The sequence below is a fragment of the Nuphar pumila genome, chromosome 7, assembly GCF_984573655.1.
Source record: "Nuphar pumila chromosome 7, dmNupPumi1.hap1.1, whole genome shotgun sequence".
Lineage (NCBI taxonomy): Eukaryota > Viridiplantae > Streptophyta > Magnoliopsida > Nymphaeales > Nymphaeaceae > Nuphar > Nuphar pumila.
Genome location: NC_143255.1, coordinates 129,196,084 through 129,216,264, shown reverse-complemented (window position 1 = coordinate 129,216,264; position 20,181 = coordinate 129,196,084). Strand labels below are relative to the sequence as shown.

Sequence of the window (20,181 nt, the reverse complement as noted above, 5' to 3'; positions counted from 1 at the left end):
GCCCCTGCCGACTGTATCTTCTGGGAAGGGCCATCGGCATTCATGGCAGGGGCAAACGACTGCCATTTTCCTGGCAAGGGGTTTTGCCCCTAACGATTGTTTTTCCGGCAGGGGCAGGAGCTTTGCTCCTGTCGTCTGCCATTTCTCTGACAGGGGCGAGGCCCTTGCCGGCAATCCTCTTTCGGCAGGGGCCTTGCCCCTGCCAACCATCTTTTCTCCGACAGGGGCGAGACCCCTGCCGACAATCTTTTTGGTAGAGGGGCCTTGTTATTCTTCAGTAGGGGCAAAGCCCAGTCGAATGTCGATATTTCCCGACAGGGGCCTTGCCTTGTCGATTGTCGTTTTGGCTTTTGGATCACCGAAATCTTACCTATATAGGGTTTTTTTTCTCATAAAAACATATTTTTTCATTAAGAAATCATGATCCAAGAGTCGATTCTCACTAAATCAAGCATGCTAAACACATCTAATGGTTCGAATCTGTCATAACTTATGACAGATCCAAACCATTAGATGTGTTTAGCATCCTTGATTTAGTGAGAATCGACTCTTGGATCATGATTTCTTAATGAAAAAATAAGACACTTCAAAACTATAAAATTAGCGATATATCTCATTGTTTTCGCGAGTGCTTAATTAATCCTATAAAATATATTTTTTATAATCCCATGCTTAAGAGCGTTCACTTTTGTATTAATGACTAATGTTTATATGTTTTTCTCGTACCTTTCGGTATTTATTTATACGTACTACTACTATATTTTTTTAACTTATTGTATATGTTATTGACTTTGCACTCAATATTATAAATCTTGATTGTGTGCTTATTGATTTTAATATAATTTTTTTATATTTTTAAGACAAAAATGACAGATAAAGGAAAAGGACTTGCGTCATCCTCATCCGCACATGTGAGTTCTGTTGCTAGTGTTGCTGATAGTTGTGGTGGGAGTAATAATGTGGGGCCACTATGGGTACATGTAGATAAACTTGCAAAAAACTGGAGGAGGTGGTGGAAACAAGAGATTTTAATGCAAGCTCTGTGAAAGAGATTTTGTTAAGTCTTACAGAAGAGTGAAGGCTCATTTGATGAAGATACCAAGACATGGCATTTCAGTATGCAGAAAAGTTGATAAGGCAATGCGAAAACAATACAAGAAAATATAAGAAGAATATGAGAAGAGAAAGACAATGAGTGATTCTTGTGCAATAAGTGTGTCATTTGAAAGTCACCAAGAAGATGCTGAAAAAAAAAAAGAAGTCAATGTGGGAGGTAGAGGGATAATAAAAGCAGCATTCAATACATATGGAAGGAAGGATATGGATAGAAAAGTAGAGACGTATTTTTATTCTAGTTCACTCCAATTTAATGCGGATAGAAATCCTTATTGGAAGGATTTAGTAACATCTTTGGCAAATTGTAATTTGAGTGGTTATGTGCCTCCAAGCTCAGAAAAACTACGAACCACACTTCTTACAGAAGAGAGGGCAAATGTGGAGAGGTTGCTGAAGATTAAAAAATATTCATGGGAGCTAAATGTAGTTTTTATTGTTTTTGATGGATGGACAGATATTCAAAGGCATCCACTAATCAATCTCATTGCTTCTTCGCTTAGTGGCCCGGTATTCTTAAAAGCAGTTGATGCATCTGAAGAATATAAAAATGCAGAGTATTTGAAGGGGTTGTTTATAGAAGTCATAAAAGAAGTGCGTGATCAGAAAGTAGTACAAATCATTACAGACAACGCTCAAGTTTGTAAAAGTGCAGCGTTGAGTTTAAAGAGTGAGTACCCTCATATTTTTTGGACTCTCTGTGTAGCACAGAGCTTAAATCTAACCCTAAAGAGCATCTGCAACCCCAAAGAAGAAGAAAATTACAAGCATATGTTTTATATTCATAGATTTAAGATTTCAAAAGAAATGTCAAAAGCATTAAAAATTTTATTGTTAACCACTATCGTGCTAATGCTATATTTAATAGGCATTCTGACCTAAAATTGTTGAAGGTCGCTGAAACATGTTTTGCGTCCATCATTGTGATGGTGAAGAGGATTAAAAAAGTGAAGAATGATTTGGTTAGCATAGTGACCGATGAAAATTGGACATTCTATCGTGCTGATGATGACGTCAAGGCTCAAGAAATTAAGAAATTCATTATTGATGATGAGTTTTGAGATAGAGTGGTATACTTCCTTCAATTTACACAACCTATTTGGAAAATGTTGAGAGAAGTTGATAAAAATGAGCTCATGCTTCACAGAGTTTATGAAATGTGGGATAATATGATTGAAAAAATACAAGTTGTAGTTTTCAAGCATGAAAAAAAAAATCCTGCATTGGATGATTCAAAATTTTTAACCATATTCATTCAATTTTAGTCAGAAGATGGGATAAGAGCAACACTCATTTGCATTGCATGGCACATTCTCTTAATCCAAAATATTATGCAAAAAAGTGGCAGACAGGTGGTATTGGTCGTGTCCCTCCAAATTTAGACCCCGAGCTATCAAGACATAGAAATATGTGTATGACAAGACTTTTTCCAGAAGCATATCTTCTAAATCAAGTCACACAAGAGTTTGAAAATTTTTTATCTTCGAGATTATATGGACAGGCATTACTCGCGAGAGAGGAGGATAATATAGATCTTATCACATGGTGGTCAACATTTGGATCAGAAACACCTCTTATTCGTCTTGCATTAAGATTGTTATCGCAGCCTGCTAGTTCATCTTGTTGTGAAAGAAATTGGAGCACATATTCTCAAATCCACAACATGAAGAGAAACAAACTCACCAGCAAGCGTGCAGAGGATTTAGTATATATTCATTCAAATCTTCGACTATTTTCGCGAACCAATGATGAATAGAGGTACTAATTTGCTCTCTTAGTTATTTGATTATTTCTTAATTTTTCATTTAAATATGCTTGTATTGTATTTAACATTTTCAAATTGGGTTTGTAACGCAGAAAAGGAACATCTAAATTTTGATATTTAAACCCAGACGAGTGTGACTTCGAGGGAGAGCATGATTTCAACATGACAAACATAAATTTATCTGAGCCCAGTCTTCCTTCTTATGATGCATTTGATAATGAAGCAGAAAATTATTAAGATCCATTACTGCATCGTCATATACATTGTAGGATATACTTTTGGTATGTAATTTATTTCTTTTCTGCTTGTTTTATTGATATTTAGATTGATTTAATCGTGGTGTTAATTTTTGTAACGTAGAATAAAAATGTAGAATTGTTAATTTGATATATTGCATGCATGATGAATGATATTATGACAATGTTAACTGTTAAAACTTTAAAATTATATATACAACAATAACAACTACGCCTTCATCCCAAAACAATTGGGGTCGACGATATAAACCAACAAAGAAAATCATTCTGGGTCTTCCACATGAATCCTTCTCCTCCAATCATTTCTATCTAATGCCATGTCCTCGGTGAGGTTCAAAGCATTCATATTCTTTCCTATCATCTCCATCCAAGTCTTTCTAGGCCTACCCCGACCTCTTTTAACTAATATATTTTCCCATTTCTCCATCCTTCTAACTGAAGCACCATTAGGCCTTCGCCGAATATGTCCAAACCACCGTAAACGATTCTCTCTCATCTTATTTTTTCAATAGGTGCAACGCCTACCTTCTTACGTATCTCCTCATTCTGAAACTTATCTTTTATTGTATTTCCACACATCCATCTAAGCATACGCATCTCAGCTACACTCATTTTTTGAATATGATGTCTCTTGGCAGCCCAACATTCTGTACCATATAGTAAAGCGGGCCTAATAGTAGTCCTATAAAACTTTTCCTTCAACCGCAATGGCATTCTACGATCGCACAATACTCCAGTTGCACTTTTCCATTTCATCCACCCAACCTTTATCCTATGATTTACATCTCCATCAATTTCTCCATACTTTTGAATGATAGATCCCAAATATTTGAAACAATCATCCACTGGTATTTCTTGCTCACCAAGCTTCACTACACTCTCATCACTACTCCGTTGCTTACTAAACCGACATTCCATATATTTTGTCTTACTCTTACTCAACTTAAAACCTCTTGCTTCCAATGACTGTCTCCATAATTCTAACTGAGCATTAATCCCAGATCTAGACTCATCAATTAAAACAATATCATCAGCAAACAACATACACCACGGCACATTTTCTTGAATTGATCTCGTAAGCTCATCCATCACTATAGCAAATAGGAAAGGGCTTAAAGCAGATCCTTGATGTAACCCAACCGTTATAGGAAAATTGGTCGTCACCCCTCCACAAGTGCGGACATTGGTTACTACTCCTTCATACATATCCTTAATTATACTAATGTACTTAAGAGAAACACCTTTCTTCATCATTGTCCACTAGAGAACGTCCCTAGGTACTCTATCGTATGCCTTCTCCAAATCAATAAAAACCATATGCAAATCTTTGTTCCTCTCTCTATTTCTCTCAATAAGTTGTCTAACAAGATGTATAGCTTCCATAGTTGATCTTCCAGGCATAAAACCAAATTGATTCTCCGATATCATGACAACCTTCCTCAACCTAGACTCAACCACCCTCTCCCAAAGTTTCATAGTATGACTCATGAGCTTTATACCATGATAGTTTGTGCAATCTTGTATATCACCCATATTCTTATATAGAGGCACCAACTGTAATGATGTATGCGGAAGAATTCAAGAATGCCAAAGCATTCACAATGTCCAACACGGACAAATGAAACAAGCACAATAGAGAAAATCCACCAAGGGATATACGAAGGGCCTTATAATAAGACTACACACATAAAAGAATATTTCTTTTATTGAAGAGGAGCTCTCTAAGAGCCATGCAAAATACAAGGGGGGTTCCCCCTATTCATAAGAGAAGGGAGACCAAAGAGGGCTCCCAATAGAGTCGTTGGGAGCCCCCAACGGTCACAATTGTGACTGTTGGGGGCTGCAACGACTCCATTGTGGGGCCCCTTTTCGGTATCCCAAAATACATTTAAAAAATAAAAAACAAAAAATAAAAAACAGCAAAATAAAAGAAATAAAACAAGTACCCCTATTGGGTACTTGTGAAAAGACCATAATACCCCTATCGGGTATTATGGTGAATATACATTTATATTTATATATATATATGTATTATTACATATTATTACATATGTTTTAACACCCCCCTCAAACTTTACGAGGGAATGACCGAAAGTTTGCCAAGAAGGAATAAGAAGCGAGGAGCAGGCAGGGATTTGGTAAAGAAATCAGCAAGTTGATATTCTGAAGTGACATATGGCAGTGTAACTGTCCCACGAAGATATTCATCACGTACATAGTGACAGTCAATTTCAATATGCTTAGTCCTCTCATGAAAGGTGTGGTTGCTGGCAATGTAGATGGCACTTTTGTCGTCGCAACAAAGCTTCGAAGCACCGGTAATTTCGACTCCCATATCTTGAAGAAGACTTCGAAGCCACACAAGCACCATTGTAGTAGTTGTCATAGCCCTGTATTCTGCTTCAGTAGAAGACAATGAGACTTTCTGTTGTTTCTTGCACCTCCAAGCAATTAGCGAATCTCCTAGGAAAACACAAAAGCCAGTAGTTGAGATGAGATTCGATCATTTGGGTTTCTTCCCCAGTCAGCATCAGTATAAGCCAGTAAGTCTAAGGAAGAGAGTGAGGATAGGAATAGCCCTTTAGTCAAAGTATTTTTGATGTATCGAATGATCCGGAGCACAGCACTCATGCACAGATGTAGGAGCATGCTGAAATTGGCTTGCAGAGTGCACAGCATGAGCAATATCCGGCCTGGTGATAGTCAGATAGGTGAGGGAGCCAATGAGTTGCATGTAGGGCGTAGGATCATCCAGCAGAACTCCATCCTCTAGTCGAAGTTTAGCATTGATAACCTCGGGAGTCTCCACCTTTTTGTCATCTGAAATCCCAGATTTGGAACATATGTCTGCAGCAAGCTTCATCTGTGACAATATATACCCTCGAGGAGAGTATGCTACTTCTATACCAAAAAAGTACCTGAGAAAACCCAGATCAGACATATCAAAATTATGTTTTAACATATTTTTAACTTTAAGAATATCACTTTCATCATTGCCAGTGATGATCATATCATCAACATAAAGCAGAAGGATGATGATACTATTACCTGCACGTTTAACAAAAAGAGCAGTGTCAGTATAACATGAGCGAAATCCCAATTGTAACATGATAGCACAAAATCTATCATACCAAGCCTTAGGGGCTTGTTTAAGACCATATAAAGCTTTTAATAACCGAAGAGTTTGACCTTGGTTAACACTAATTCCCGGCAGAGGGTTCATATATACTTCTTCATTCAACTGACCATTAAGAAAGGCATTTTTAACATCTAATTGGAATATAGGCCATTTCTTAGATGATGCTACCGCAATTAAGGTTCTAACGCTTGTCATGCGAGCCACGGGAGCAAAAGTCTCCTCATAATCAATGTCATACTCTTGTGAGTATCCCTTAGCAACTAATCTAGCTTTATAACGTTCTAGGGAACCATCACTTTTTGTTTTGACTTTGTAGACCCAGCGACATCCTATAGCTTTCTTATTTGGAGAAAGGTGAACTATTTCCCAAGTTTTAGCCTTATTTAAAGCATCTAGTTCAACTTTCATTGCTTCAACCCAATGAGGAATATTTTTTGCTTGATTATAGTGGGAAGGTTCATAGTAAGAATGCAAGGCAATTAGACAAGCTCTATATTTAGGTGAGAGAGTTTCATATGAGACAAACCTATTAGGTGGAATTGATTCTCTAGAAGAACGCCTAAGGGAGGTTTCTTCTAGGGGTTCATTAAGCCGCAAGAATTTTTCTAAAGCACTAATAGGTTGTGCTTCCTCACGCCGAGTGTATACTTGGAGATTGTCACCATTAGTTGGTGATACACCATTATCATGAGAATCATGAGTATTTTCTAAAAATTCCGGATGACTCAAAAGGTCATCATTTGAGTCTTCTAAAAGATCATTGATAAACATATAATCAATTTCATTTGGTTTTTCCAAAATTTCAAATCCATTTTCATCTTCTAAAATGGTCACATCTTTGGAGACAAATAATTTATTGTTCTTATAGTCAAAGCATCTATAGCCCTTTTGATTTTCACCATATCCTAAAAATACGCATTCTATTGCTTTATGTGACAATTTATCTCTTTTACGTAAAAGAACAAAGCATTTACACCCAAAAATACGAAGACGATTGTAGTCGGGTGTCATATTGAAAAGTTTTTCATAAGAAGAGATATTGTTCAATTTTGAAGATGGCATCCTATTGATTAAATAGGTGGAGGTTAACACGGCTTCGGCCCAAAAACTTTTAGGAATATTTTTAGAAATGAGTAAGGATCTAGTGGTTTCTAAAATATGTCTATGTTTTCTTTCCGCTAGACCGTTTTGTTGAGGAGTTCTTGGGCAAGATTTTTGATGAAAAATGTCATGTTGTTTTAGATATGATTGAAAATCATTTGATAAGTACTCTCCACCCGAATCGGATCTAAGAATGGATATTTGACTTTGAAATTGATTTTGAACTTTTACATGAAATTCTTTGAAGAAGTTAAAAACTTCCGATTTAAAGTTAAGAAAATAAATCCATACATATCTAGTATAATCATCAATAAAAGTAACATAATACGAATAACCACCTTTGGATAGAACCGGAGATGGTCCCCATACATCGGAATGCACCAATTCAAAAGGTCTTGTTGTTACAAAGGTTCTAATAGGAAAAGGAGTATACTTCATTTTTCCAAAAATGCAATCTTTGCAATTGATATCTTTTTCTTTACAAAACTCGTTTCCAAAAGGAAAAAGATACATTTTAGAGTAACTTGGATGTCTAAGCCTTTTATGCCAAGTTTCAATATTTTTGTCTTGGACATAAGTACAAAATGAGGTATTTGGAAGTATTAAGTTATCCATAAAATAAAGGTCTCCCTTCCTATGGCCTTGCCCAATCCGCTTCCCGGACCGAAGATCCTGCACAAAGCACCCTTGGGATGAGAAAGATATTTCACATCCATGGTCGGCTATTTGAGAAACGGAAAAGAGGTTAAGATTTAATTTGGAAACTATTCTAATTTTTGAAACAAGAAAATTTTGAACATTTTTAGAATCAAGAGTTCCAATACCATTTATTTTGAGAAAAGTTCCATCGACCGTAGAGACACAAGATATTTTTGAATTGGTGTGCACATTGGTTAATGCATTTTCATGAGGAGTCATGTGAAAAGAGGCTCCGGAATCTAAAATCCAAGAGTACGTACCGGGAGGTGATGATGAGGCAATGGCGGCACCTGAGGTGGAAGAAGTAGCCTTTAGAATTTGTTGGAGAGCCAAGGAGATTTGTCCAAGAGTATCTTTGAGATCCCCGTTCTTGCCGTCATCTTCTTTGGTGGATGATTCTTCAACGAAAGCCACCTTTGGCTTGAATGCCCCATTTAGCTTTGGGCAAACGGGTTTAATATGTCCCGGCTCATAACAATGATGACATATAATCATTTTTCTTCCACCACTCCCTTGCTTACCAAAATGAGGTGGTTTGTATGTTTTAACATGATTGCCGGGTTTAGATACGGCAAGAACTTCCTCTATGCTTTTACCCATGCTATGCCTAGTCTCTTCTTGAGTAATCTCGGCAATAGCCTCTTCTAAGGGAGGAAACGTAGATCTATAGAGAAGTGAGGATCTAACTTGTTCAAATTCGGGACGAAGCCCAAATAAAAATTGAAACAATCTATCTTGTTCCATTTGTTTTTGTCTTAGTACCACATCCTCCATAGCCACCCATTTAGGCTCTAAAAGAGCCAATTCATCCCACAAAGGATTTAGAGCACTATAATAGTCTTGTATGCTCATGTCACCTTGTTTTGTGGTTCTCACTTTTTCTTGCAAAAAATAAACTCTTGCAAGATCCTTTTGGGTAACCATACCCTTCATAAAAAACCAAGCTTCATTTGCCCGGCGGAATTTTGCAATATTTGCACATACCTTAAGTTCAACATTATTCATAAACCATGCTAGGATTTTTGCATGGTTGCTCTCCCAATCTTCCATTTGGTGATGATAATCTTCAATAGCCTTGAGACGAGCATCGCCTTCAAGTGTTTTCTCTTGATCTTCTTCCATCTTTGTGAGCTTAAGTTGGGGTTCCGGAACGGTTCCCATTACATAACCCCAAAGCTTCTTGCCTTTGCGATTATTCTCCATTGCGGATGCCCACATCATGTAATTTTTTCCATTGAGCTTGAATGATAGATCGATCTTGACTTCCATTGCTACAAAATGGAGGTGTGAGAAAAAAAAGGAAGTAGAGAGATACACGATTTTACCTTAGAAGATCGTATGACTCTGATACCATGTAATGAAGTATGCGGAAGAATTCAAGAATGCCAAAGCATTCACAATGTCCAACACGAACAAATGAAACAAGCACAATAGAGAAAATCCACCAAGGGATATACGAAGGGCCTTATAATAAGGCTACACACATAAAAGAATATTTCTTTTATTGAAGAGGAGCTCTCTAAGAGCCATGCAAAATACAAGGGGGGTTCCCCCTATTTATAAGAGAAGGGAGACCAAAGGGGGCTCCCAATAGAGTCGTTGGGGGCCCCAAAGACTCCATTGTGGGGCCCCTTTTCGGTATCCCAAAATACATTTAAAAAATAAAAAACAAAAAATAAAAAACAACAAAATAAAAGAAATAAAACAAGTACCCCTATTGGGTACTTGTGAAAAGACCATAATACCCCTATCGGGTATTATGGTAAATACATCTATATTTATATATATATATAGATGTATTATTACATATGTCTTAACACCAACGTACTCTTCCTCAACTCATTAGGCATCTTATTTGTCTGTCAAATCTTGTCAAAAAGATTTGTCAACCATTCTAAACCTTTCTCTCACAAGCATTTTCAAGCCTCGATAGGTATACCATCGGGGCCAACTGCCCTTCTTGATTTCATTTTCTTCAAAGCCTCTGTAATTTCTTTCTTTTAAATCTTACGCATGAAGTCACGATTCATCTCATGAAAAGGAATTGACAAGTCTCCAAGATCCTGAGCATGACTTTCATTAAATAGCTTATCAAAATAATCTTTTCATCTCTCCTTAATCTCCTCATTTTTGACTAAAACCCTTTGTGTTTCATCTTTGATACATCTAACCATACCCAGATCCTTCGATTTCCTATCTCTCATCTTTGCATGCCTATAAATATCCTTCTCGTCCTCTTTGGTATCCAACTTGTCATAAACTTCCTTATATACCTTATCCCTCGTGTTTCGAACTACTTTTTTAGCTTCCTTCTTTGCTATCATATACTTCTCCAAATTCTCATTATCACGACTCTTACTTAGATTTGTATAACACTCTCTTTTAACCTTAATAGCTAATTTGACATCCTCGTTGCACCATGATGTATTCTTACCTAGCGGTGCACCACCTTTAGACTCACTCAATACCTCCTTAGCCACCTTTCTCATGCCACCCGCTATCTTATTCCACATTGATTCTGAATCCTCCTCGAGACACCAATCAGCTTCCTTAACTACCTGCTCTACAAACATTCCTTGTTTAGCTCCTTTCAGTGCCCACCACTTAATTCTATGATCTATCCTATGTCTATCCCTTTTACGGCATTGTCTAATTCTAAGATCTAAAATTAAGACTCTATGTTGTGTAGTTACACTTTTTCCCGGTAAAACCTTACAATCGATGCAACAACCCCTATCTCTCTTTCTAAGTAGGAAAAAATCTATTTGACTCGTATTAACCCCACTTTTAAATGTTACTAGGAGAGACTCCCTCTTCCTAAACCAAGTGTTTGCTAAGATCATATCACAGGACACACCAAAATCTAAAATCCTTTCTCCACTTTCGTTTCTTTCTCCTATACCATAGCCTCCATGGATACTCTCAAATTCATCCCTACTAATGCCTACATGTCCATTAAGGTCACCGCCAATGAAAAGCTTTTCTCCATAAGATAGCCCTTGTACTACTCCATCCAAATCTTCCCAAAATTGACGCTTAATGGAATCATCTAAACCTACTTGAGGTGCATAAACACTAATAATATTAATAATATTCGTACCTAATACTAATTTAATAAGTAAAATCCTATCACCCTTCCTACGGACCTCAATTAAAATTATATAATATATATATATATATAATTTTTTTACATTTTTGCCCCGCTGCACCCCCGTACCCAAGGTTTTTTAAAGCACCAGCACCCGCACCCATGTGACATAGCTGCTAAACTAAAAACATGCCTTAATAATGCAAACACTTAAGATTTGATATTTGCATATTTTGGGAATGCTACATGTTATTAGATATTCTTATGAGTTGGTTTATGAAATCATGAGTTGACATTGATTTGAGATATTGTAGCATGTTCATATGGATTGAATCATGTATTTTCCGTTGTTTACTATATTACAAAAAAAAAACATGTATTTTTGGGTTAAGGATTGTGGGGTGTTACAATAGTTTTGTAACAAGAATTAATCAGAGCAAAACACATAAAAAACGCAATATTTATCGGTAGAGAAATTAGTGTTGACAAATATGTTTCATATAGATGATTGCAGAATCCATAATTTCAAAGACAAGCAGTGGTCTTTTTTAACACATGTCAAGCAACAATCAAGGTTGGGTAAATGCAATGCATATAAGCTTATTCTCAAAATGACTACCACTAAAACCATGGATAACCAATCTTTCATGCTTGATCTATGGGGATGATCAATCCTCACTTTATATCAAAAGCAATCTTTTGGGTGACCATATACAACAAAGGAAATTCCAAAATCTACAACGACAGTGATTTTCATTGATTTTATCCACTTTATGGGATATTTTGGATGTGTTCATTATGACTTTTTCCTTTTTAATCATGAAACATGCTCTAGAACAAGTTTCAATGCAAAAAGACAATTTTTGCAATGTAAAATTTTAGATGTATCATGGGCCATTGATTTTTAATGCTATTGAAAAGCTTGTCTAATATCAAAATATCGTAATTTAAAACATGTTCTTTACTAAATAAACTATAGGCATCAAATATATAACACGAAACACTTAATAGGTGGCAAAGAAGAGCTGTTCGATCATTATCAGCTGTAGATTTTGGATCTTCCTTTGGTTGGATGCTCTCTCTCTCTCTCTCTCTCTCTCTCTCTCTCTCTCTCTCTCTCTCTCTCTCTCTCTCTCTCTCTCTCTCATCTTCTTCCATTTCACCTCTACCATTTTTTATTGTTGTTGCAAGAAAACCTATCAAGATGTAAATACCAGCTGAAGAACGTGGTGAGAGAGCCATAAAGAAGCTCTAAGGGAGCTGCAACAATGTCATTATCAGGGATAAGAAAACATCAATTGCTGACATCATGAGTAGAAGTGGCCCAATCAATGGGTCTGATCTAGTTGAGTTAGAATGTTCAAACATGTATGAATCGTTTGCATCTCTATGTCCATGAATTTGGATAAGTTGGTGGTTTTTTATGAGAATGAAGGTAGTCGCAGCCTAAAAGTAAGATGTGTTTCCCTAGGGTTGAAGGAAGAACCCTGGAAACTAGCAACTTGGGTGTTTAGCACCTGTACAAGTGCTATAACTGAAAAAAGGAGGGTACTGGTAGTGATGGACTCCTCCAAGGATAAACATATTATTCACAAGCATAATACCATGTGTAGATTTATTGCCTTCATTTAACGAGTTGACATGCTTAGGTGATAAAGCCTCATGATTCAACAATAATGGTCGAAGCTCAACAAATGTAGGATAACCTCGTCACACAGAAATACTTGTGATAAAATTCTTATATTTGTCACACTCTATGTAGGACATAGTAAACTTTTTCATAAATAGAAACAGGCTGCCAATCATGACTACATATCAAATATGTTCTTTATCTCGGCCAGATAACCTAATACAAACATATTCTTAATTTTAAGATCGAGTAGGGCTCTTCTTAGATGCATATACCTGCTTGTGAGACTGTGTGGTGCATATACCGGCTTAAAAGGTATTTAAAACCAAAAATGAAAAAAAGTAACTTTCGGCCTTTTTAAAGTGCATCGAAGGTGTATAGTACGATACACCCTATATCGTACGATACAGCATGATGCAGAGGTGTATCGTACGATACACCCGATATGGGTACAATACACACTCGTATGGCGATACGAGTGTGTATCGTACCACAAAACCCAAAAGTAATGATATGTATCATACCGTATCATATGATACGGTATGATACAACACTGATCTATATACTACAAATGTGAGGCTACAACATAGAGAAAGCTTTAAAAGTAAGAAACCACATGTCCCATTTTCCCCCTTTTCTCCTGAAAATGAGAAGCTATGGGGCGCTCTTCTCTCCTAAACACATCATGATATGATCTTATCATATGTAATAAATAATATCCTAACCTTAGGAACTACAAAATGCATCCAAATATACGTAAACTTCATAGGTTTCATATTTATCGTGTGATTTATTAAATTTCCAACAAAGACATTATTATTGAACACTAATGTTTCTTTATTCTAAATACACATTACTGTAAATTGACTCTTCAGTACACTTGGAACGAATTAGGTAGTTGTCATTCCAATGGTTCTGAAGAACCTTCACCATCAAAGGCTTATTATAGATACTCAAAGAATCATCTTCTCCAACCATCAACATTTAATGAAAATACAAGAAATTTGCTAGAATGCAAAATAAATAAGACAATCAGCATTCAGTAGTTCAATGCAGCAAGTTAAAAATGATGAAAAATGAACTTGAGAAAGAGAACCATCAGTATCTAAACAAAGTATTACCTTGTGTCCTTTCTCCTATCAATAGGAGCCTCCAATGGAGGCAATACAGATGGCATCCTAAGTGTGGTCCTAGCAGGTGGCACCAACGTTGTTGTTGGACGAGTAGATACTGCAGGCCGGCCAGCTGATGTGGAACGAACAGATGGAGTCTGTTCTGCAAAGTTCCGACCTAACTAATGAAAATACCACGAACCCCATTAAGCCATGCAGCATAACACAGTAACAAACACAAATCATGCATCCAATATTTACTCCCAGGTTATTATGATTAACAAATTATAAAATCTATAATAAATAAATAGGAATTATTTTCCCGTCGTTCTTAAAACCAACATCACATTGAGACAGATGCAGGAATGCAGGATATGGGATAGAACTATTTTCATGGAGTTTTACAATAAGAACAACAAACATGGAAATATGGTATGGGAGCAAGAACAGAGTATGTGCTATCAGTTAAACAGAATCAACAGCAAATGATAAGTAGATACTCATGCTTCTTGGAGAACAGCTCTAACTATTATGATCTTTTTGTGTTGAGTTAAAGAAGTAAACTAAACCATTTTTGCTCATAAAAGTTCAAAGATATCTTCCATTTTTGCCTTTTTCATTTTCAAGAAAACAAATTTGCCAGTCAAAATTTCCCAAAGCAGGCAAACAGTACCTCCTGGGAATAAAAACTTTTTTCTCATCACAAAGTTGCTTAACAGTCCATTATTTCAAATAATATTATATCTAAGTGACATCCATTTAAAACTTCACCAATTCCCTCTAAATTACTATAAAGATGCACATGAATATAACGTTTTCCTCAGAAGTGAACTACTTTTGATTGAAAAAAGTATTTAAATGGTGTTAACAGAAAGGATTAACCAAAAATGATATTATTCTAAAAATAATGGCACATTTTTTAAGATTAACTGGTCTTAGGAACCCCATTAATATTGGCATTGACCACTTTCTTTTTTTTCTTGAGAAATAGGAAAAAATATTAATAGCAGAAATGATGCCAGGCGACAAGATATACCCTATAAAAATACAAGTAGACAATTGGATGTGAACCGTAACCACAGTAATTCCAGAGCCATCCACCAAATAGAGACATACAAGTATACCTCGGCCTGAATTAGTTTGACTAAAACAATATTGTGGGAGAGGGAATTATGAAATAGTCTTTTGATCCTCTCAAGCCAAGTATACCACCACGCAGACATAACCCACAATTTCCACACCAGCCTCATTTTCTTGGGCTTTCTGAACAGCTGTGGGTCATGTATACAAGGGACCTCCTCAACCTTGAGATGCAAATTGAGCCAAAACGATTTAAAGAGCAAACGTTGACATTTATTAATGCATTAAACAACTTATTTTTCAACTTCTTTGCAAACCTGCTGAAATATGCTTAAATGGGACGTGCACACACACACACACACACACACACACACACACACACACACACACACACAGGAAGGTAATTTTTCGGAAGAATAATAGTTTATGTGAAAACTTTCAGGAAAACTTGGCACTTCTTTTTAGAAGAATAAGTGAAGAGTTTCTGTGAGAAAACTCATTAAAACTTGTTAGCTTTTTAAAATAAATTTATAAAAATAAGGATCAGAATCAAGAATTGGAATTTAACCCCAGGATTCTGGCAATCTGTTATGTTTCCGTTTTGTAATTGGCCGACTGGCTTTACGTACAGCATCACAAGCAGATGTAAAGGGGGAAAAGGTGCATTATCATGGACATACAAACAAGAAGCAAGGCAACGTAAAAGAGAGGCACAATTTGATTGAACCCTTCATAATTTGGTACTCAATCAAAAACAAAATCTAAAGCAAATTAGCATCAATTCATGGAGCAAGAAAAAGAGGGTGCCCAACTTAGCATCCGAATTCCAATAAACAACTGGAAATAACACAAAAAAGTAAAATTAAGACTCAATTGAATAAACTCCTCGCCTGACAACTTCGCTGGAACGAAGTCTAAATATAAACAATATAAATCGATAAATTTCAAAACATATCCACAGGAATCGTTGTGATAAACAAGAAAATCACGCATACGTAAAATTTGGCAGAATTACTAGTATCGTCCTCTACTTCCTAAACAGAAGCCCAAAACCATGCAGATCCACGAAATTCAAAGACAAACTCCATATTCGATGCGCAACTTCTCCAGTTTGGACCAAACCAGAAGATCGACGGCAAACTTACCGCAGGAGAGGGAGATCTGCCCGTGAGCTTCCTCGCCGCAGCATTATTTCCGACGGCAGAGGCAGCAAACGATGTCGCATTGTACCGGAAAGGCAGATCATCCTCGTCGTCATCGTCGTCCGCCGTCTGCGTCGCCATAACCTGAGCGAGCCGCGCCGCCGCGGCCTTCGCGGCAACGTTCTGCGTCTTCTTGACGCTCGAGAACCCGGTCGAACCGGTTCGCGCGTGGTGATACGCCGGAGACGACGATCCGGTGCTGCTCGACCCACCGCTCTGCTGCCTCGCGTACACCGGGCTCCCGGCCCTCAGCCGATCCATCCCCCCAGCTTGTACCCGATAAGCACGATCGCTGGGTTTCTCTCAGACCCAAAAACGAGTGAGGAAGAAGACTCCCCCGTATTTCGATGGCGTGAAGGAAAAGGAACTGGCGGGGAATTGGAGGACGCTAGTTGGGGCCCTCTCGGCACTTAGGAACCGTCCGATCTGCCGGTGAACGGTGGCCGGAAGGGGTAGGGAAGGAACGGTTCTAGATCTGCCGGAATGAGAACGCCGGGAAACCTCGCGCTATTTATTGCTCCCCGTTCACGCACCGCACGCCCGGTGAAATTTGTCGACGAGAACATTACTCTGGCGGTAAAAATGCCGACGATCCTCTAAATTGAAACTGTGGCGATAACTAAAAGACTATAATGCCCCTGTGCCGTTTGGGTCCGACTGGACGGGCTTGCGCCGAATGAAATCTCTTGCATAAACAGCGATCCACGGCTGGTAGAGCCAGCGCGGCGCGTCTATGATCTTGAGGGGTTTCTTCGTATAAATAAAAAACGGAGGTGCTCAAGGGGTCTAGTTTTTACGATCATATGGCTTGAGGACTGGTGGAACCTGCCCACGAGCGCTCCACTCATCTGGTTGAAGCGGCTTGTGAACGTCACAAGTTGATGAGATGTCGCAAGTTTAAAACTCACGAGTGGTATTCTCTACGCAAGGTCGAAGTTGAGAGTACTCTGGATGCGCACTCGAGCTTGGCTCGAGATAGGCTCGGTAAAGTTTAGCTCAGACTCGGCTCATCCTGTAAATGAGTCGAGCTTGAACTAAGCTTGGCCGAGCAAACGAGCCAAGCTTGAGCTTGGTAGGCTTGGGAAGGCTAGATTCATAGTTCTATAAATATATATATATATATATATATATATATATATATATATATATTATTTCATGTCCCATCTCTCCCATGTCCCTCTCTTTCTCTCTCTCTCTAGTAAACCCCACCCCTTCGTCGACCCTCGTCAACGCCCCTCATCCTTCCATTGGCCCTCGCCCATCCAACGCCCCTTGCCCTTCTGCTAGCCCTCGCCCCTCTACTGATGGACCCTTACCGATAACACCCAAATGTGAGGTGCTCACTTGATTGCACCCGCCGTCACAGGACCAGCATTGGTCTCTCTGCTCCATGTGAGAGTTCGCCTCCATACTAAACTTCCTCCGTGTAAGCAAGAAAAAATGGAGCTCCCTCTCTCTCTCTCTCTCTCGTTCTTCTTTATTGAGAGGAGGGAGGGAAAGACTCTCTCTATTCCTGCCGAGTCATTGTTGTACAACAGCATTGTGAAACACTGACCCGGGCTTGGCCTAGTTAAGCTCGACCCAGTTCAAGACCGACCTAGTTCAAGCTCCAGACAAGCTAGAGCCAAGCCTGTACATATTTTTTCAGTGAAGCCGGGCTTGTACATGCCAAGCCCAGCTCGAGCCTGACCCGTGTCCATCTCTACTGATGAGCAAGGGGACCTAAAGGGTTTTACCAATTAGAGGTCTGCCAATGTGTGGTCGTGGATGGATTTTTCTTTGCACTATTAAAAATAAAAATACCAAACATAAAGTGTTCAAGCTCAGGCCACTAGCTAAATGAGCAGAGTTTGAGCTGGCTTGTTTACAAAAGCAAATACGTTATTCCACAGCTGCCACAGCTGAAAGTAATAGGATTTGAACTCAACTCTTTTAGAAAGAATGCTTTCTTTCAAAGCTTGAAACAATGGATTTAGAATTCTAAACCTGATTCATGCAAGTCAAGTACTGGAAAGTTTACTTGAAGCTGTATTATATGATATAAAATATATCTACAATATAATATAGTCGTCTGTTTGTCTGTCACATTTAAAATGAATTAATCAAATGTCACATTTAAAAAGAAATTGGTCCGTCTCGAACCTGACCCACTAAAGGCCCTAAACTATAGGCATGTCCGTTTGACTTGGATTTCATCAACGTAACCCAAATGTCATAAATCAATAGGAAAGAGGATTAGAGGAATAGCCCCACATTGGGCTTCCCTCATCTGGTAGTAGGGATGGCAGTGGACCGGGGGAAAGCGGGGCCCCGCCCCGCCTCGCCCCGTTTGGACCGGGGATGGAGGGCATGAAACGGGGATGGAGGCGGGGATGAAGGTTAAAATTCATCCCCGTGCGGGGATGGAGGCGGGGATGGACTGGCACGTCCCCCCGCCGTGCCCCGCCCCATCCCCATCCCGGCCCCGCCCCATTCCCGCCCCCAACCCTTTATATTTTTCGCTTAATGTTTACTAACCCTAACTCCCTAACCCTGGAGCCGCCGAGTCGGGTCGTCGCCTCTTCCCCTTCCCCATCTCATCTGCATTATTGTTGGAGCCGGGCCGTCGCCGACCACCGTTTGCCGACACCGACCACTGTTGCCCGACACCATCTCTCCCTCCTTCCATCTCTGTCGCTGCCTTGTGCCACTGCCGTGAGCCTCCTCTGTGGTGCCATCTCCTCCCTCTTTTCTTTTTCCTTTCCCCGTCTGTGGCCTTGCATCATCAGAGCAGCGTCGTCGCCGACCCCTCTCCTCACCTTCTTCTCTTTCCCTTTCGTTCGAACGTCGGCCATTGCCGACGCCCCTCCTCTTCCCATCTTCTACATCTTCTTTTTCTTCTTCCCCTTCTTTCTTCTTCTCCCCATCTTCCTCACGAGACCTTCAATTTGATCAGGTTGGGGCAACCCCAACTGATTGCCTCGATCCCACAATCCGTAATAGGGCAATTCTTCACGCACAACTTCCTCAGTGCACCGAACCTCTCTGCAACGCACAGCATCTCTGCATCCCCTACTAAATCAGTGTTGCAGAGTGCCATCCTCTCCAAGCTCAGGCAATTCTCCGTCAGCGCCTTCAATCCAGCAGCGGTCACGGCAACTCCCATTAACAGAATTTCCTGCAATTTCGAGCACTTGGAGGCGATCGAAACCAGTCCATTGTGTCTGATTCGATTGAACTTGCAGCCGTCGAAGTGTATCTTCCTCAGCTTCCTGCACCTGTTCGCCACTGCAGAGATCCCCACATCAGTGCAATCCGTCGCCCGGCTAAGGAACATCACCTCCAAGCTCCGGCATTTCGAGACCGCGGAGAGACCCCAATCTCCCAACTGCACGTTGTCAATCCGCAACTCCGTGAGCCCGGACAGGGCGTCGCCCGAATCCTCGAGGATCCGGTCCCAATCGTCGGAGCTCCGACAGACAATGAGGGTCCTGAGGCGCTTCGAGGACCGGATGAGCGGCGAGAAGAGCTGCCCGTTGTGGAGGTCCTTCAGGCAAAGCCTCTGCAGCCCGTTCTCCACCTCCATGGTGGCGCCGTAATGCTGCGGCTGAACGTCGAGCTTCCGCAGGTGCTTCACAAAGATATCCTCGAGCCCCTTGCATTTGGAGACGATGGAATTGAGCCCGCGGGCGCCGGATCCGCATGACCCACAGGAGAATTTCTTCAGGGAAGGCGAGCACGAGATGGAGAAGGAGTGCGGGGACGGGGCGAGGACGGGGACGGGGACGGTGCGGGGGCGGGGATTAGAATGTTGAGACAGGGCGGGGGTGGAGGTCCAAAGTCTCCCCCGTCACGAGGGTGGACCGGGGATGAAGGTTACATTTTAGAGACGGGGCGGGGGTGGAGACCTTGTCCCCCGCCCCGCCCCGGTCCACTGCCATCCTTATCTGGTAGGGACAACTTGTGAATGTTAACTAGTTGACGAGACGTCACAAATTCAAAACTCATGGTGATAT

General features: G+C 39.8%; 2 protein-coding genes across 3 annotated transcripts in view; both read right to left on the bottom strand.

Moving 5' to 3' along the window:
* Positions 1-16,671, bottom strand: part of LOC149833498 (coiled-coil domain-containing protein SCD2-like) — an 80,224-nt gene extending 63,553 nt beyond the window's left edge. For both annotated transcript variants that reach the window (XR_016433427.1, XM_090015161.1), the window contains exons 1-2: positions 16,130-16,671; positions 13,914-14,086 (exon numbers count right to left, since the gene is read on the bottom strand). Coding sequence is in view for 1 of the 2 variants with exons in the window: in XM_090015161.1 (XP_089871287.1) it covers positions 13,914-14,086; positions 16,130-16,447 (491 nt within the window). In the remaining variant the exon portion in view is untranslated. The remainder of the gene's footprint in view (positions 1-13,913; positions 14,087-16,129) is intronic.
* Positions 16,672-19,097: 2,426 nt separating this feature from the next.
* Positions 19,098-19,751, bottom strand: LOC149833497 (putative F-box/LRR-repeat protein 8). The gene has a single exon (XM_090013446.1). It carries the CDS (start codon positions 19,749-19,751, stop codon positions 19,098-19,100), a length of 654 nt encoding a protein of 217 aa, XP_089869572.1.
* Between the last annotated feature and the right edge of the window lie 430 nt (positions 19,752-20,181).